The sequence below is a fragment of the Dipteris shenzhenensis genome, chromosome 28, assembly GCF_047967505.1.
Source record: "Dipteris shenzhenensis isolate YYH24624 ecotype China chromosome 28, Dip_SZ_1.0, whole genome shotgun sequence".
Taxonomy (NCBI): domain Eukaryota; kingdom Viridiplantae; phylum Streptophyta; class Polypodiopsida; order Gleicheniales; family Dipteridaceae; genus Dipteris; species Dipteris shenzhenensis.
The window spans coordinates 44,676,632-44,693,708 of NC_141623.1; the positions used below are offsets into that span (position 1 = coordinate 44,676,632).

General features: G+C 45.4%; 1 protein-coding gene across 3 annotated transcripts in view; it reads right to left on the reverse strand.

The window, feature by feature from the left end:
* LOC147883608 (transcription factor ILR3-like) overlaps window positions 1-14,981 on the reverse strand; it is a 74,561-nt gene extending 59,580 nt beyond the window's left edge. Inside the window, exons 1-2 of one of the 3 annotated variants that reach the window (XM_087399601.1) lie at window positions 14,780-14,981; window positions 13,708-13,770 (exon numbers count right to left, since the gene is read on the reverse strand). In XM_087399601.1, the coding sequence (XP_087255727.1) occupies window positions 13,708-13,770; window positions 14,780-14,901 (185 nt within the window). In that variant the 5' untranslated portion in view covers window positions 14,902-14,981. The remainder of the gene's footprint in view (window positions 1-13,707; window positions 13,771-14,779) is intronic. The other 2 variants (XM_087399602.1, XM_087399603.1) reach the window with 2 other exon arrangements.
* Between the last annotated feature and the right edge of the window lie 2,096 nt (window positions 14,982-17,077).

The following is a 17,077-nucleotide window of genomic DNA, read 5'->3' on the forward strand; positions in this document are numbered from 1 at the left end:
AGTTAGCGTTGGTCTGATTTTTGTAATATAAATGAAACGAACCTGTTTCTTTCTCTAATCTAGTCAAAGTCAATCACGGGCGATGGCATATCGTTCTTCCTCCCAGCCTTGCTCTCGTGGATCACATTTCATCAGATACGTAATTTCTTTGTTTCATGCATATCCACAAAACCCACAACTCCCTAGATGGTTCCCTCTGCCACATGTCATCATTTTAGCCCTTTTCACTTGGTGCACCATTTACCCCTCTCTTGGCGCACATTTAAACCATTTGCCCCTTGGCATTATTGCACATTTAGGTGCACCTAGGCCTTAGCACTCAGAACCACCTAGTCAATGCCATTTCACCCTCACCTAGGACCTTGGCAGTTACTTCTCTTGACCACTTTATTTACGCACATTAAATATTACAGAAGTCGGTCATCTAAGAGAAAATGCCCACCGATCTTTCCGAGGTCATGCTATCTCGGCTAGAGCATAACATTCCTTCCCTCTTCAAGCATCAACGTCCTCGATGATGAAATCTGGGAACACTCTCCGTAACTGGTATACGGATTCCCAGGTAGCTTCCGATAGAGGTAGACCATGCCATGCAACCAACACCGTAGGGATCTTCCGATTGCGCACTTGCATTGTTCCTCGGTCCAAGATTCTTGTTGATTTGCGTCTTGCATTATCCTCTATGTCTTGAAACAAAACCACACCTTCGATTAGTGAGTCACTAGTATGCAAAAATTTCTTTAAACGAGAAACATGAAACACTGGGTGCACCTTACACCCCGGTGGCAACTCTAATTTATAGGCTACCTTGCCTATTCTTTTTAGAATTAACCACAGCCCACAGTATCGAGGTGATAACTTAGCACACTCTCCTGAAGTCAACGACTTCGAGTGCGAAGGAACTCTGAGAAAAACTTTTTCTCCTTCCTTAAATACTCTTATAGACCGGTTTTCATCCGCATATACCTTGGCTCTATCCATGGCCTGGCGGATATTAGCTCTCGCAAGTGCTAGCATCTCCCGCATCTGAACCACAAAGTTCGCGGCACTAGGCACTTTCTGAGGTACTCCAACTATAGTTGGATTTGCTGGTCTATAACCATAGTTCAGCTCAAATGGACTGAACCCTGTAGAGGAATGTTTTCTATCATTGTAGGCAAATTCCGACAATGGCAACCACTTGTTCCATGTATGTTGCCTCAATGACACATATGCCCTCAGCATATCCTCTAAAGTCTGGTTGACTCTCTCCGTCTGACCATCCGTCTCAGGATGATCCCCACTACTCATTCCCAACTCAGTCCTTAGTGTCTCAAAAACCGCGGTCTAAACATGACCGGTAAATCTGACGTCTCTGTTTGACACTATGGATCTAGACAATCCATGCACACGAAATATATGTCTAATAAACAAATCCGCCACTTGCGGGGCACTAACAGACTCCCTAGTCGGAATGAAGTGAGCCATCTTGGTTAGACGATCAACCACCACAAGGATAGAATCATACCCTCCTTGTGTTGTAGGCAGCCCTACAATAAAGTCCATGGAAATGCTCTCCCACTTACTTAGTGGTATCTCCAAGGGCTGTAAAAGTCCGGGTGGCTTCACCCGCTCAGCCTTACTTACCTGACACGAAAAACACCGTGTCACATATTCATGAATATGCTTTTTCATCTTTGGCCAAAAGAAATCTCGCTTCACGAGATCATATGTCTTCTCGACCCCTGAATGTCCCGCACACGAGCTATCATATGACTCTCTGCCTGAGATCATTCTGACTAAGTACTACAACCTTGCCATTTCTTTCTAGCATACCATCCCTTATGGTATATCTTGCATAAGTTTGGCCTTTTCTGGATGCCAGGTCATCCTTTTCATTTTCCCCGGGTTTTAACACATGAGCTTTAGGCCATAAGCTCTGGACAAACTCGTCCACCTTTTGAGTTTCTCTAATCTCGGTCATTAGAGCACTCTCTAATACCGTGAAACTCATATTATGCATAATGCGAGACAACGCATCAGCAACCTTATTGTCTTTTCCTCTTCAGTACCGGATCGTTAAATTAAACTCCTGCATGAGCTCTGCCCACCTAGCTTGGCGGCCCCTCAAGTCAGGCTGTTTACTAAAATGTTTCAGAGTATCATGATCCACATCCACATAAAACTCTGAACCATACAAATAATGCCTCCATGTTTTCAAAGCATGGATAACAGCATACAACTCCAATTCATGAGTTGGCCAATTCCTTTGAGAGGAAGAAAGCTTCTTGCTTTCAAAGGCTACTGGCCTTCCCTCTTGAAGGAGAACTGCTCCTACCGAATGCCACTTGCATCGATTTCTAGGAACAACGGTTTCTGGGGATCAACTATTTTTAACACCGGTCCTGTGACCACAGCTTGTTTTATGGTGTTAAAACTTTCTTGTTGATTCTGTCCCCATATAAAAGGTACTTTGTCTGAGGTCAAATCAGTCAATGGCGATACTATTTCGGAATATCCTTTGATATGCCTTCTATAAAATTGGACAAATCCCAAGAATGATCGCAACACGGTCAGACTCTGAGGGATTGGCCAAGTTAGTATCGCAACCACTTTCTTCGGATCCATTTCTACCCCCTGTGGAGTAATTATGAACCCTAAATATTCAAGCCTAACCATACACAGTATAGTTTTCTTTTTATTTACATAAAGACTGGCTTTCCTCAAAGTACTGAACACTACTCTTAAGTGTTCACGATGCTCAGTAATACTTTTATTGGATATCAGGATATCGTTAATAAAATGTACTACAAACTTTCCGATATACGGACGTAGTAAATCGTTCATAAACATGACGAATGTCGCTGGAGCATTGGTAAGTCCGAAGGGCATTACCAAAAACTCATAATGACCAAACCTGCTTCTGAAAGCAGTTTTATGCACATCCTCGGCTCTAATCTGGATCTGATGGTAGCCACATTTAAGATCTATCTTGCTGAAAATCACGGCTCCATGTAATGCATCTAGCAAATCATCAATCCGAGCCATCGGATACATGTGCTTAACAGTGATATTATTCAATGCTCTATAATCTATACAGAGGCGAAACGTATCATCCCTTTTCTTCTTTAATATCATTGGCGAAGCAAAAGGTGAGAAACTTGGTTGAATCTGCCCCAACTTGAGGTATTCTTCCAGTTGTCTACGCACCTCCGCCTCTTCAGTAAAACTCATTCTATAGGGAGGTCTATTTATAGGTTCTGTCCCCGGGATCAGTTCAATCCTATGCTGAACTTTCCGCTCTGGAGGTAACCCATAAGGTAGTTAATCCCTAAAACATTCAGAGAACTTCTCTGATATTTCTTTAGCCAACTCGGCCATTTTTCCATCTTGGGTAGCCTCAGTGCTAGTCGATACATCATCAATCGACTCTACCGATGCTATACACAGACACAGAAACTCTTTCGGAGTCCTCCGAATTTCCATGGCTGAAATCAGTGGTCCTCGAGGTAAATCCTTTTCACCTCGCAAAACATATTCTACCCCGTTCATCTTGAACTGGTAAATATGCTTTTTCCAATCAATGGCTGGATTTTTTCAAAAATGCCAAGCCATGCCTAGGGCTATATCTGCGTGAGCAAGTCTGGTCAGTTCAAAGTCCAGCTTCTCAACATAGTCCTGAATTCGAAGTTCCAACTGGGTAACCCTTCGGTCCCATACTTCAGTTGAACTTCCGTCCGCCATCCTGACCGTATAAGCATAGTCAGACGGACTAGTTTTCAGCTTGAGCCTCTTAATAAGCTTCGAGTTGATTACATTGTGTGTTGACGCTGAGTCAAACAACACAATCACATCATGATTGGCTACTTGCCCTTTCATTTTAATCAACTCGGTCTCATCGAAAACCGTATACCCCGTTGCTGCGGGCTTTGAAAGGATGTTATCAGGTGCACCGCTTACTAACTTAGTAACAGACACACTTAACAACACAGGTACTAACCTTTGAGAAGGTCCCGCCAATTGCATCTGCATATGTTCCGCATTGGGACTCTCCTCCTGCATTTCCGCGTCGCATTCAGATATTATCATATTGGCCGTGCGACGATCTGTATTCAGTGGACAATCTTTCCACTGATGTCGCTGAAGGCAGCCAAAGCACAATCCTTCTTTTCTAGCTTTCTCTTTTTGTTCAGGGGTCAACGAGGACTTTGACCAAGCCCGGGCTGCCATTGGAGTTATTTTCCTTTTCACCCAAACGGTGGTACTTGTTTTTGCTGGTCCCTCAACCGGCTTCACCTGCTTGGTTTGGCCACTTGGCTGCGAGACACTTGTCTTTGAAGTCCATTTCCTCTGAAATCCCCCTTTTCTTGGGTACTCATACTGAGTCCCTGCCTGCACAAATCCACTAGATCTGCCTCTAGCATCCTCATAGTTCAGGGCTACTGCAATAGATTCATCTAATGTAGTCACATATTTAGCCCGAACTTCCATTTTAATTTTGTCGTTCAGTCCATAGATATAGTCTTTTAACTGAACCGACATAGGGAGAGGGTCTGTTATTTTCATGACACATTCCCTGAACTTGTCAGTGTACTCTGCCACCGACAAATTCCTCTGACGAAGGTTTCTATAAGCATCCCAAGCTCGGGACTCTTCGTCAGGTGGAAGAAAGTGTTTCTTAAATTCAGCTTTAAATCCTTCCCAGGTGGTAGGAGCAACTAGATCTTTCTGCTGCTTTATCCACCATCTATCCGCTGCCTCAATAAACAGGTGAGTGGCCTCACGGATTTTCTTTAGATCAGATCTGATTTCACAAATGGCAAAGGCTTCTTCCCACTTGTGTAACCAAACCTCGATCACATCAGAACTACGCTCGATCATCCGACCAGCGTACTTCTCCGGTCTATAGTTAGCAATAATGGGCACCTTGACCCTCGCACGCTCTGATGAATGTATACTGGGCTCTGGCTCTTCTGGAGCTTTGCCCTTATCAATTCTAGATGGTCTAGCCGACAAGGCTTGCACCATCTCCCTAATCTCATTCTGACCAGCATTCACTTGAAGCTGCTGGTTCATAATTTGTTGTAAAGCATCTTCTAATACCGAAATCCTACCCACCAGAGTAGGTGTTGTGTGATGGGACATTTGTTGTGTAGATTCACCCTGGAATCTTGTCCTTCTGCCTCCATAGTTTCAAAAGGGAAAATAGTTTTTTTTTTTTTTCAGATTCCCCTTTTGTTATGCAGGAAAAATAAACGACAACCTCTACTGTACAGAACGAATCGACTGCAACTCAAAATTTGTATAAAAGAGAAAAAAGTGCTCCCTGGAAGCTCCACGCAGACTGAGTATGCGTGTTCCGTTCTTGAGGCAAGCTCGAAAAAAAGATTAATATTTCGTGTGCCTCTCGCTTCCTTCAAAAGATCCCGTGCCTTATTTTTTTTTATGTGCCCGAATCTGTCACGTCAAAAGCATTTACTACCAATTGCGCTCAGAATTAAACTTGTAAATATATGGCCTGCAAACTGCGGCTTTATTCTGGCCCTTCCAATTCGTCACGACGACTATAATACGCAGGTCATCGCCCCGCTCCACCTTCGCTTGACTCCACGCAGTCGCACGTCGGTGCTCAACAAATCTGCACGTCGTCAATCCGCTAGGGAGGTCCACGCCTGCAATTCGTTAACTGACAGAATCCCTATAGGCTTAGCTTCTGGCATAACCACTACCCCGCAAGGCCCGTCCGTAGAGGGTGCGCCATGCTATCGCAGCACGTCGCCCATCTGTTCCACTATTTGGTGAACGCTCGTCGAAGGCCTCCCTCACAACAAACTCAACCACCGCGCTATCATTCGCTTGGAGAATGCCGTCAGCCTGCTCCGTTCATCCACATCCCCCGCAACCCGAACTCAGGCACCACGGAGGTCTTCGTCACGGGCAGCCGCATTTCTTCTTCTACGCCTGCTGTCCGTTCGTAGCTTTCGTCACAGCTTACGAACCCCTTCCCTTGGTCTCTTCCCTTGCCTTGAGCTCTGATACCAATTGAAACGAACCTGTTTCTTTCTCTAATCTAGTCAAAGTCAATCACGGGCGATGGCATATCGTTCTTCCTCCCAGCCTTGCTCTCGTGGATCGCATTTCATCAGATACGTAATTTCTTTGTTTCATGCATATCCACAAAACCCACAACTCCCTAGATGGTTCCCTCTGCCACATGTCATCATTTTAGCCCTTTTCACTTGGTGCACCATTTACCCCTCTCTTGGGGCACATTTAAACCATTTGCCCCTTGGCATTATTGCACATTTAGGTGCACCTAGGCCTTAGCACTCAGAACCACCTAGTCAATGCCATTTCACCCTCACCTAGGACCTTGGCAGTTACTTCTCTTGACCATTTTATTTACGCACATTAAATATTACAGAAGTCGGTCATCTAAGAGAAAATGCCCACCGATCTTTCCGAGGTCATGCTATCTCGGCTAGAGCATAACAATAAAGCACTATAATTTTCACCAAAAAATGTGTGTGCATGCGTGAGTGCATGCATGGGTGTGTGTGTGTGTGTGTGCGCGTGCGCACGCGCATTTATTCCTACCTATGTGTAGAGGGAAGGTCAGTCCTCTTCCAAGAAGGTGAACACACAACCTGAGCCTGAGTAACAGAGCCTTGAGACTCCTCTTTAAGTCTCAGGAAGAGAAGGAAGCCTCACAAACTCCAAGAGGACACAGTTCTAGACATACAAGCATCTATGGAGACATGGCTCAGAATCCTGGCATCTACAAAGAGAACAAAGGTACCTGCAAAAGCCATCAAATCCCTATGCGGATGAAAGACCTACAGCAAAATTTCAACATCGATGCTGGTACCTGCTGTGGGCGTGCACAGCAACTACCTCTGCATCATAGATATCTACTAGTAGAAAGCTACCCTGAAGTACTTTTGTGACGATGTGCTAGTAATTGTTATCCACAGCAGTGGGGTATCTGCACAAGCAAAAGAAGGCGATACACAAAAGCAGCTTGCCTTCATCACCAAAGCGGTGACCTAAAGACTTGTTTAGTGGTTGGTGACATTATTGGGGTAAAGACTTCGAAGCTCTAGCCTACAAACTCAGAGAAGTGGAAGGAGTCCACAAGTGGCAGATCAGCATACAAGTCATCGAAGGAGATCTGAAGGGACAGATATAATTGTGATCAGAGCTGCATCGTGATGATCTGCAGCAATCTTTGGCGAAGGACATCAGCAGCATGTAATATACATTGCTTCATCATCTAAAGAAGTGTCTACTAGCAGAAGATCGTGAAAGGGGCAAAAGAATCAATGTCGGGGACACACATCAACAGAAGAACTGGTGTTACTGCAAGACCAAAACCAACAACACCGGCAGTGGAGATCTGCAAAGGCGGCAGATTGTATGCAAAAAAAAACCAATGCTCCACCTGCAAAATACCTGCTGATCTCTGCAGGCGGAAAGGGCCAATAGCAACAACACAAATCCTGCACAAGTTACTGTGTGGAAGAAGATCTCCAAGGTGTTAAACAATAGTCAACGACCTGCATTCAAGACAAATCATAGGCCGTGCAAAGCCTGTGGAAAATCATCCACAGCAAAAGCTGCTGGAAAACCAGAGAAATCTGACGGAAATCTCTCCACTGATGGAAACTTGTTTTCTTCTGTTGAGGATTTGGATGGAATTCTATTTCAGATCTCTGTAGGCAGTTTGTTCAATAGAATTCACCATAAGAGGTCACCACACGGCTAGAGATGTTCTGTTTGTTTTTGAGTGCCTACAAGGCATGCAATTACCTTCAAGTATTTCCCCCTAGCCTCACCGTTTGCAGGTTCTTTTTGCGCTCTTTCATAACCACAAGCCCCTTTAAGACACATCTTGATTGTGTGTATCTGCCTCATCAACGAGAACCAACATTTAGAAAGTTTGGGCCCAACACTTCTTACTTTGTGTTTCAATTTTCAATTTATTTGATTTCTTTATTTTAGTCAATTTATGAGAGATTGAAACATGTCCCATCTTTAAACGCTCTCTAAATTCTAGCCCCAAATTCACACTGATCTAGCACACTTTAATGTGGGATTCAATTATTTGAGTATTAGTAATCCAAACTGCATGTCATTTTCACTGTTGACTTCTACACATTCACTTACAGTAAGAAGTAATTTATTTCATTCAAGGCAAATGTGGGAGAGTGAAAAGTATATCCTTGGCCTCTACAATGTGAATAAACAAGCATGGGGGTGGTCTATAATGCCACGTCATCCGAAGTGGAGTAACATGGAAAACAAGGAACAATCCCAGGTCCTCACAAATGTTGGAAATAAAGGTTAATGGGTCCTTGGTGTGGTCCAAACCCACTTGTGGGTGCTGATTAATGGGCGCATGATGCGCGTGACGACACGTGGAAATAAACTGAAGAAATCCCATAAGCATGGGATGATTACAGGATTCTTGGGATATAAAGAGGGTTTGAGACCCTCCCCACTATCCCAGCCGGCTCTTTTAGGGTAGTGGGGAGGCTTGCGTGGCTAGGAGGCAAGGTAGTGGGATCCCCCCGCACTTGGCGCTCCTCCTTGGCTGCCATGTGGCAGCATCTGCAGATTTCTAACAGTGGTATCAGAGCAGGCGCACGGCCTGTGGACAGTGGCATAGACACGTGGCAACTGCGTGCAACTATGTGTACTTGATGATGACTGAAAAAGTTATGGCGCGGCGGCTGAACAATAACTTCGCACGCGTGGGAGTGATGACCCACGTTGTGCTTTGTCTGCAAGTGGTGGGCGGCTGTCGCTCTGTGGCCAGAGGTGTGTTCAGAACAGGCGGCGGTATTCGGTGCGGTTTTCAAGGCGGCTGACACAGGGGTGATGGCCTATGCAGTCCACGTGTGTTGCTGGCTTGTGAATGGCCAGATTTTGAAGGGCCCTTGCATTCCATGTGTGATGGGATGACCTTGAGTAGGGGGGTCAAATTTGAGGCGTCTGAATACTTGCTTACTCGTGGTGTTCGGACCATTGGGGGGTGTTGGAAATGAAGGCCAATGGGGCCTTGGTGTGGTCCAAACCCCCTTGTGGGTGCTGATTAATGGGCAAATAATGCGCGTGATGACACGTGGAAATAAAGGGAAGAAATCGCATAAGCATGATGATTACAGAATCATTGGGATACAAAGAGGGTTTGAGACCCTCCCCACTATCCCAGCTGGCTCTTTTTGGGTAGTGGCGAGGCTTGCGTGGCTAGGAGGTGAGGTAGTGGGACCCCCCGTACTCGGTGCACCTTGGCTGCCATGTGGCAGCATCTGCAGATTCCTAACAACAAATGCTGTCAATCTCTCTCGGTTTTTGACAAGGTTTATTCCACATCTCATGAAGAGCGGGATCCATTGGTTACGTGCACCCCCTGATTGTCTCCTTGCAGTTGATCTAGGGTTACATGGGCCATGAACCGTAACACTAAGTGAGCAGCCTACAACACTAAGTGAGCAGCCTACAAGTCCCCATCCTCACAACACCCCATTGGACAGTCAATCTGCCTATTCAACCTTTTCATTAGAAGTGGTTCCTCTAGCCCCCCCCCCCCCCCCAAAAAAAACAAAACAAAACAAAAAGCAAAAACAAAAAGTGCAAGCTATATCTAAAAGGAACCATACAAAATAAATGTATTTTCTTGTAGAACTTTAATTGTGCATCAAGCAATTTTACTGTGGCTCACAAGATGAATGATGAATCCAGGAACATGCCCAAACTCATCCTCTAAAAACGCAACACTTCGTGCAGTTTCAATCTCAATCTCATGATAGTCACTTATAAGGGTGAAAACCATAAACTCCATCATGCATAACAGGGACTGTCTACTATGACATCCCCACCAACATCATTAGCACCTAACGGTGGGTGTAGACCATAGTATAAACATATGCTCTCAAACATAGAAATCCACACACCCACACATACATGAGCATCCATTTATACAAAGATCTTCGCACTAAGTTTTCGTCGGCACTCCGGAGGTGAAGGGAAGACTCAGCCATGACAAAGAATAGCACTACAGAAGAAGTCTAATAAAAAAGTAGTCCACATCCTCTTCAGTCAAGCTACAACTGCTTGTGAATAGTCTCTCCCAACAAACATCTAGACAAAAAAATGCTTAGACAATCTAGCTGATAGGGCAACATACCACTTAAGATAGATAGAATTTACTGCAATATCAGCAAGCCGCAACATGGACGAAAACTGCACAAGATGAAATTTGCATGTCCGCTAATACAGCGGGATGATCCAGGAACATATATCTGGTTCTCATTAGTACCCAGGCATAAGCTGCCATCTGGGTTCCAAAAGTTTCTGGAATCTCTTGGATAAAACCAGTGCTTACTAAGCTGTAGAATCCCAACCCAAACAATGAAAACTAGTATAGCAAAGAGGGTGGTAACAAAGAAGAAGTAGAAGAGAGAGAGAGAGAGAGAGAGAGAGAGAGAGAGAGAGAGAGAGAATCTTGTTTGCATGTTTGAACAGTTAACATGCACAATCCATTCTTGAAATGGCACTTGGGTTGCCTAATGTAATGGCATCTGATCACATGAGTCTGGTATACATGTTTTTCCTTTTAAGGAGTTGGACATCTCCAAACACCACAGGCTATGACTATCCTATATGACAGGCACAAGATGGGTAGAGAATATGCAATCCGTCTGGGTCAGGAGAGTGTCCGCACAATGTCCCCTTAACACTGTTAACCATGGCTTGAAGCACTACTGGTTATATTTTTGCCATTCCATTGGTTTGCACGAGCTACTTTCGCAATTCATGTGCAATGCCCATCCTTTTGTTGGATAATATTTACGCATTGAGCTCACCAAGAAAGACGAACACGAGAACCAATGGAAGGATTCTTCATGTTAAATTAAACCGTGTTAGCTAGAGGTAAATAAAACTTTCTAGGTTGGATTTTGGTTCTAGGGCACTGTCCTTTCCATCTGACAGCACAAGATAGGTCAAGCTGAAGAAGGTCCCTGAGAGCAGCCTTGAGACAAGCACCCCTGCATCTGATGGCACACCCACTGTTGGTCGGTTTCCTGGCTGTTCAATTTTGAGAGTGGGGGATTGTGGAGTCAAAATGGCAAACATACCAACAGTGAGCCAGTCACACGCACCCTTTGGTGCAAGGCCTGGCTCAACACCAAAACGGTGTGGAGCTCAGTTTGGAACCCTGCCTTGGGGAGGGGTTTGGATGCACAGCCAGACACGAAGGGGCAAAATACCAACTATCACAGGTCATATTTTGTCAGAAGCAGCCTGCAGCAGGTTTTCACAGGTTGCAAAACAAATGACCAGCTTCTGGCACTGTGGTGGAGGCCAGTGAAGAACACAAATTGCTCCTGCCAGTCGATTACACCTTGAGGCTTCGACTCAATGCATCCAGCTGCACTTCCACAGATCGAATGGCTTGGCTCAGTGAGTCATCTAATTTTATGTATGTCCAATCATACGGATCTCCAAAAGACCAAATCTGGAAAGAAATTCCCCAAACTCCAGGTGACTTATAGGCTGCCCTCAGTTCAAAAAATACTGTTGGTCGTGTCTTTTGCACTGTTACTTGTCTACATACCTCCTTAGAGGTTTATCTTGACAAATATGTCCCTGCATATCCACTTGAGAAGTTTCTTCCTTTTTCTAGAACAAGTGACTTCAACAAAAAAAGGATAGGCAAGCCCTCTCAGACTTGGGAGTAAATTTGAAGCTCAAAATTCAAGTGATTCTGCAGTAGTTTGTGTAAGAGCTCCAAAAGACGCCACGTGGCCAAGTACGACGGGTGCGGGTCCCAAACCGCCCCATAGCCGCGTATCCTCCTCAACACCCCAAAAGGGTACCCAGGGATATGAGGAGGTCTTCATTCAAGGCCTTATATGCAAGGCCACCACTAGTGCACATACTATTATGAGATTTCTCCCTTGTAGTACACGTGTCACGCCGCGCAAAGAGCTCTTCATAACTCTTTATCCACACAAGCCACAAGGGGGCACCCAAGGGGGTTAGCCCATTTCCAACATCCCCCGTGGGTTAAGCACCTTGAAAGGTGAGCTGCAAAACCAAAGGCCAGTCCCAACCAACAAACCGGGGGACACCACAAACCGCATGGGGGTCAGCAAACCAAAGCTGCCCCAAAGTGCACAAACGTGTACCACCAGATAAAGCCGCCGGTGCAAGCAGCCTAAATTGTCGCACTGACATCGCGCCGTGAATCACGAGCCTCCACGGCGAGGTCACACTGAATTGGTCACACATGGATCACGACACCTCCATGTGCCAGTACAGTCTGCTGTCCAATAGTCCGCACGGGCTGCCACCTCCCGCAACAGACCAGACGGCAGACCACAGTAGAAGCCAAACAACTGCCACGTGACAGCCGGAGAGTCCACAGGTTCCTGCTCTGATACCATGTAAGAGCTCCAAAAGATGCCACGTGGCCAAGTACGCCAGGTGCGGGTCCCAAACCGCCCCATAGCCATGTATCCTCCTCAACACCCCAAAGGGTACCCAGGGATTATGGATATGAGGTCTTCATTCAAGGCCTTATATGCAAGGCCACCACTAGTGCACATAGTATTATGGGATTTCTCCCTCGTAGTACACGTGTCACGCCGCGCCAAGAGCTCTTCATAACTCATTATCCACACAAGCCACAAGGGGGCACCCAAGGGGGTTAGCCCATTTCCAACAGTTTGTACACAACCTCCAGTCCATAGCAAGCTCTGGTGCACACTGCAGTGTCTCCAAGCCTTGTGAAGAACGGAAGCTGGTGAGGAATTCCACTATTATGGCCTTAAAACGAAGGTGTCCTGCAAAAGGGTGGGCAGTGGTGCCAAATCTCTAGGAGCAGAACGTAGGCACCAACTGTATTGAGATATTTGAAAGACCAACTCCTAACTAAGCTGACAACATGCTGCTTCTACGCTAATAATCTGTACAAAAATAAACAAAGAACAAACTTCAGTCTGTATTCAAGATTAGAATGCAAAACTTGATTGAATGCAGGCATCACTTCCGAACATATGAAGTTAGCACACTCTACAGGCCACAGCCAATCATCATGGCAGATGTTTTGCACTACAGACAAAACGGTGCCCTGCATATGAATTATCTTTGACACCTTACTCCACGTCTTAAAGCTGGCTGGTTTTAGTAATATGATGAAGGTGCACTTGGGAGGACCTGTATGAATGTCAAAAAGGAAAGGTACGCTTTGCAAGAGAGATAGCTACAATACTGCTGAAGTCCTTTAAGAGCCTGGAATTGTTAAGGACTGATTGTATGCGTCCGTAGGAGTAAAGAGTGGGCTGCTGTTGTTCTGCAGCATGCAAGTCCCATGCAGGTTGGCTGACAAATACTAAATTCAGGACCATAGAGTTTCAAAACAAACCAACTCCTAACTAAGATTATAATAGCTGCTTATACAAAAATGATTTGTACGGAAGCTGGTACAGTATGCTTGACAAATTTGCAAACTTGACAGAAAGTGTGTGAACAAATGCAGGTAATAACTTAGAACAGTACCCCACAGTATAATTTTCTGGGCATTTTTGTCTATATCTTAAACCTGATTGCAATAGAATTAAAAAAACGATGCACACCACAGTCTGTCAAGAAAACCACCTATCAGATCAGCAAAAAGAGAGAATGATAACATAGGTATATGAGTCAACTTCTTGTCAAAACCTTTTCTTTGGACAAAAGTGGTCTTGACTAAAGGAATCGCCTCGAGAGCCATCATTGTCTACACTGCACAATGGAAAAAAAAGGAAAATCGTTGTGATTTGGTTACTCGGTAAGCTCGAGCTCCAATCTTACAGAGTAAAAATTTCATGCCAGGATCCAAGAGCAAAGCAAACTTTTCTACCGGGACCCAAGCAATAAAAAAGGAATTCGTTGGTGAAAAACGAAAGGTCCATCAGGTTTAACATTCATTCAAGTGAAACATGCGTATACCAGGAAAATTTGGACACTCGAATTCTACCCGCTACCAACTAGACACCACGTATGCGCTAAAATTTATTCCGCCAAATCAACGTCTTAAACATTCAAAAGACACATTTTCATGGAAGTCTAAGTCGCAAAGTTTGCCACCGTGCATATGGTTTCTACGCATCCGTGATTTACCGTAACCAATTCCTCTTTCAAGACGCCTTCCCCAAGGGCTGGAGGAAGTTCATATGCCTATTTCCAAACCCACCATGAGACGTATAAATCTCAGCGAGTGGAAGGTTCCCTCTTGAAAATTGAGAGAACGGAGTCTAAAGACATTCTTCGTTACAATCAAAATGCAGTAAGGTTACCAATTCTGTGTTCTAAGGAGCAAAAAAGCGAGATCGATCTTATATGGTAGTAGAGTAGCACGCTCGATCTGTTTCTCTCATTTTGGGTTCACGTTAAATGAAACCGTAAGTGGAGCGAAATGAAGTCCTCCAGAATGTGAACCCAATTCAAAGACGTCAACCCATTGCGACAGCGATAAATGTCAACCCATTTCAAAAGAAATAAGGGTCTTCAACTCGGAATATGTGGCAATGCAGAAACTCGAGTAGCAGCACGTCACATTTTACTCTTGCCTCGCTTCCACTGTGTCAAGAAACGGAAAATGGTCCCAAAGCTGGACGATCTCGATTTCAAGGGTCAAGGACAGCAAGGATTACACCCTGTGGAGCTTTCCCCGTGGACCTTTCGATACCGAGGTGATCTGCTTTAAAAGGGAGCAAAAGCTAAAGTACGAGGAGGAAGAGGATTGCAAAACCTGTGAGGGGAGTCGTCGTGGTGGTCCCAAAAGAGAGCGTCGGGAGGGTGGAGCTCGTCGGGGAGGAGGTCATGATCGAGGAAGGAGATCCATTTGGGGGGGGGGGAGGAGGAGGAGGCCATGGGGGGCTAAGGGAAGCAGGAGAGGAGGTGGGATGTAGGGGATGATGAGGGTGGAAGAGGAGGTTGGGGGGGGGGGGGGGGGGGGGAGTGGAGCGGGGGGGGAGGCGTGGGAGGAGGAAGGATTGAGGACCCACTATTTGTGGAGATGCACGCCATAGCCAGGGAGCTTGCGAGAGTGAAAGTGAAGGACAGAGTGTGTGTGTGTGTGTGAGAGAGGAATTGAGAGTGACGAGGTTTACCCAAAAAAAACAAAAAAAAATAAATTAAAAAAAAAGAGATTCACTATTAAATTATTAACCCAATCAGGAAAGGTCGCGTCACCCATGCACGCATGACGTCATCACTTACGATACCTTTTATGATGATAATCCAATTGCCGAATCTCCAGTCCCTCGCCCAATCACAACGCGCCACCTGCCCTCCTCCCCGTCAACCTGCCCCACCCGTTGACCTATCTGTTTCCCCCCGCCCCCCCCCCTTCTTTCTTTCCCCCCCCCCCCCCCCCCTCTTCGAGCTTGCCCCCTTGCCCCTTGAGTCTCAGCTTTCACGTAACCTAAAGGGGGTCCATGAAGCCCGCTTCTACATTACTGTGCAGCTCCACCGCGCACTGTGGCTGCACACTATTGGAGTCTCGAAATGTGGAAGCCTTCTATGCACACCCATTATTGCCCCCTCCATCCGCGATAATGCGCGTCGCCGATGGCTGGTTGCCTAGCATCCCCTCTGCAAATTCTACACCTGTGGCAGACATAGGCTTGACCAGCTGTTGTTGCCGGTGAAAGTTGGGTGGCACAAAGCTGCCCAAAATAGCACCCTAAGAAATAGAGATGCCACATAAATGCACTCTCTCAATCAGTCATGTGGCCCAAAAGTATAACAACCCCAGCCACACACAAATGTTGCATGTGCACTACCGCTAGTGCAACCCTTTCACAAACGAACAACTACGCTCTTTCCTATCTAACATGCCTAGTCACAGACAAGAATGCTTCGGGCTCCCCCAATCATCACCCCATTAAATCTTATTTTCTTCCTTACAAGTGGGGCTACTATTGGGTGGACGTTTTTCAGGGCGAGACTATTTTTTGCCAAAGCAGGGCTGCTATTGGGCAAACTTTTTGTGAAAGCAGCCCACCTGTCCACTCATATGTAAGTTACCCAGCTTTTACAAGGAGGCACAAGCTGTCCAAACACTTGTGAAACCACCCTAAAGCCAATGAGCCACAATACACGGCCCGAAATTGCACATTGGTTGGAAACTATTGAAGTCACATGTAGAAAATGTTCTAAGCACAATCTATTGACCCCTCACTCAATCCTTGGCCCAAGCCCAAGCCCAATCCCAATCCCAATCCCATATTAGCCTTGCTCTTCATTCTGTACACGAATTTCCCATACCACATCATATGTACAGAAGCCATCCACCACGACCCTCGTATCAAACCCTACCCTCACATTGATCTTGTCCCATCCCCTACGCTTGAAGTTGCCCCCTCTAGTGCCTTGACCCTTCAATATGTATAATGAATAATGCAATTTGCAAAAGGGGAGGAGGGGGTGATTCACCAAATTCTTGAATCCTTCTAGAGTCCCTTCAAAATCTGCTATGAATAATGCACTTTGCAAAAGGGGAGGAGGGGGTAGTTCGCAAAATGCTTGAATCCTTAGATGGGTTAATGGGCTTATGTGGTACCTTTTGTATTCTCTTAAAGGATTAATAGTGTTTATTTAGATGTTTAAAGATATCCCTTGTAATTCTTTCCCTCTCTTATCGTTCCACATGTGCCAACTTTTTTGAGCTCCTTTAGAAATGGCTTGCTCTTAACTATTCCTTGAGTGGCCTCAATGGCTAGCATTTTCACCCTAGCACAAGCTATAGCAATATGTTGCCATGAATTCTCTATGAACTCCAAATGGGTTGCTTTGGATCTCACCTTACAAGAACATCTAATTGGGTCTCTCCTTTTACAAGAACATCTTATCATATCCAAGACCTATGCAAACATGATAGGAACTCCCATTCCTTAGAAGATAGTCTACAACTAAAAGCCATGTGCTAATTAGCACATGCATGCATCCCTACCACCATGACAAATGTTTTTGATCGCTTTCTTCCCATCGTCAAGGCGGTAAGTGGTTAGAAATCAATTCCAATCATCCAATCAAAGCTTTTCTA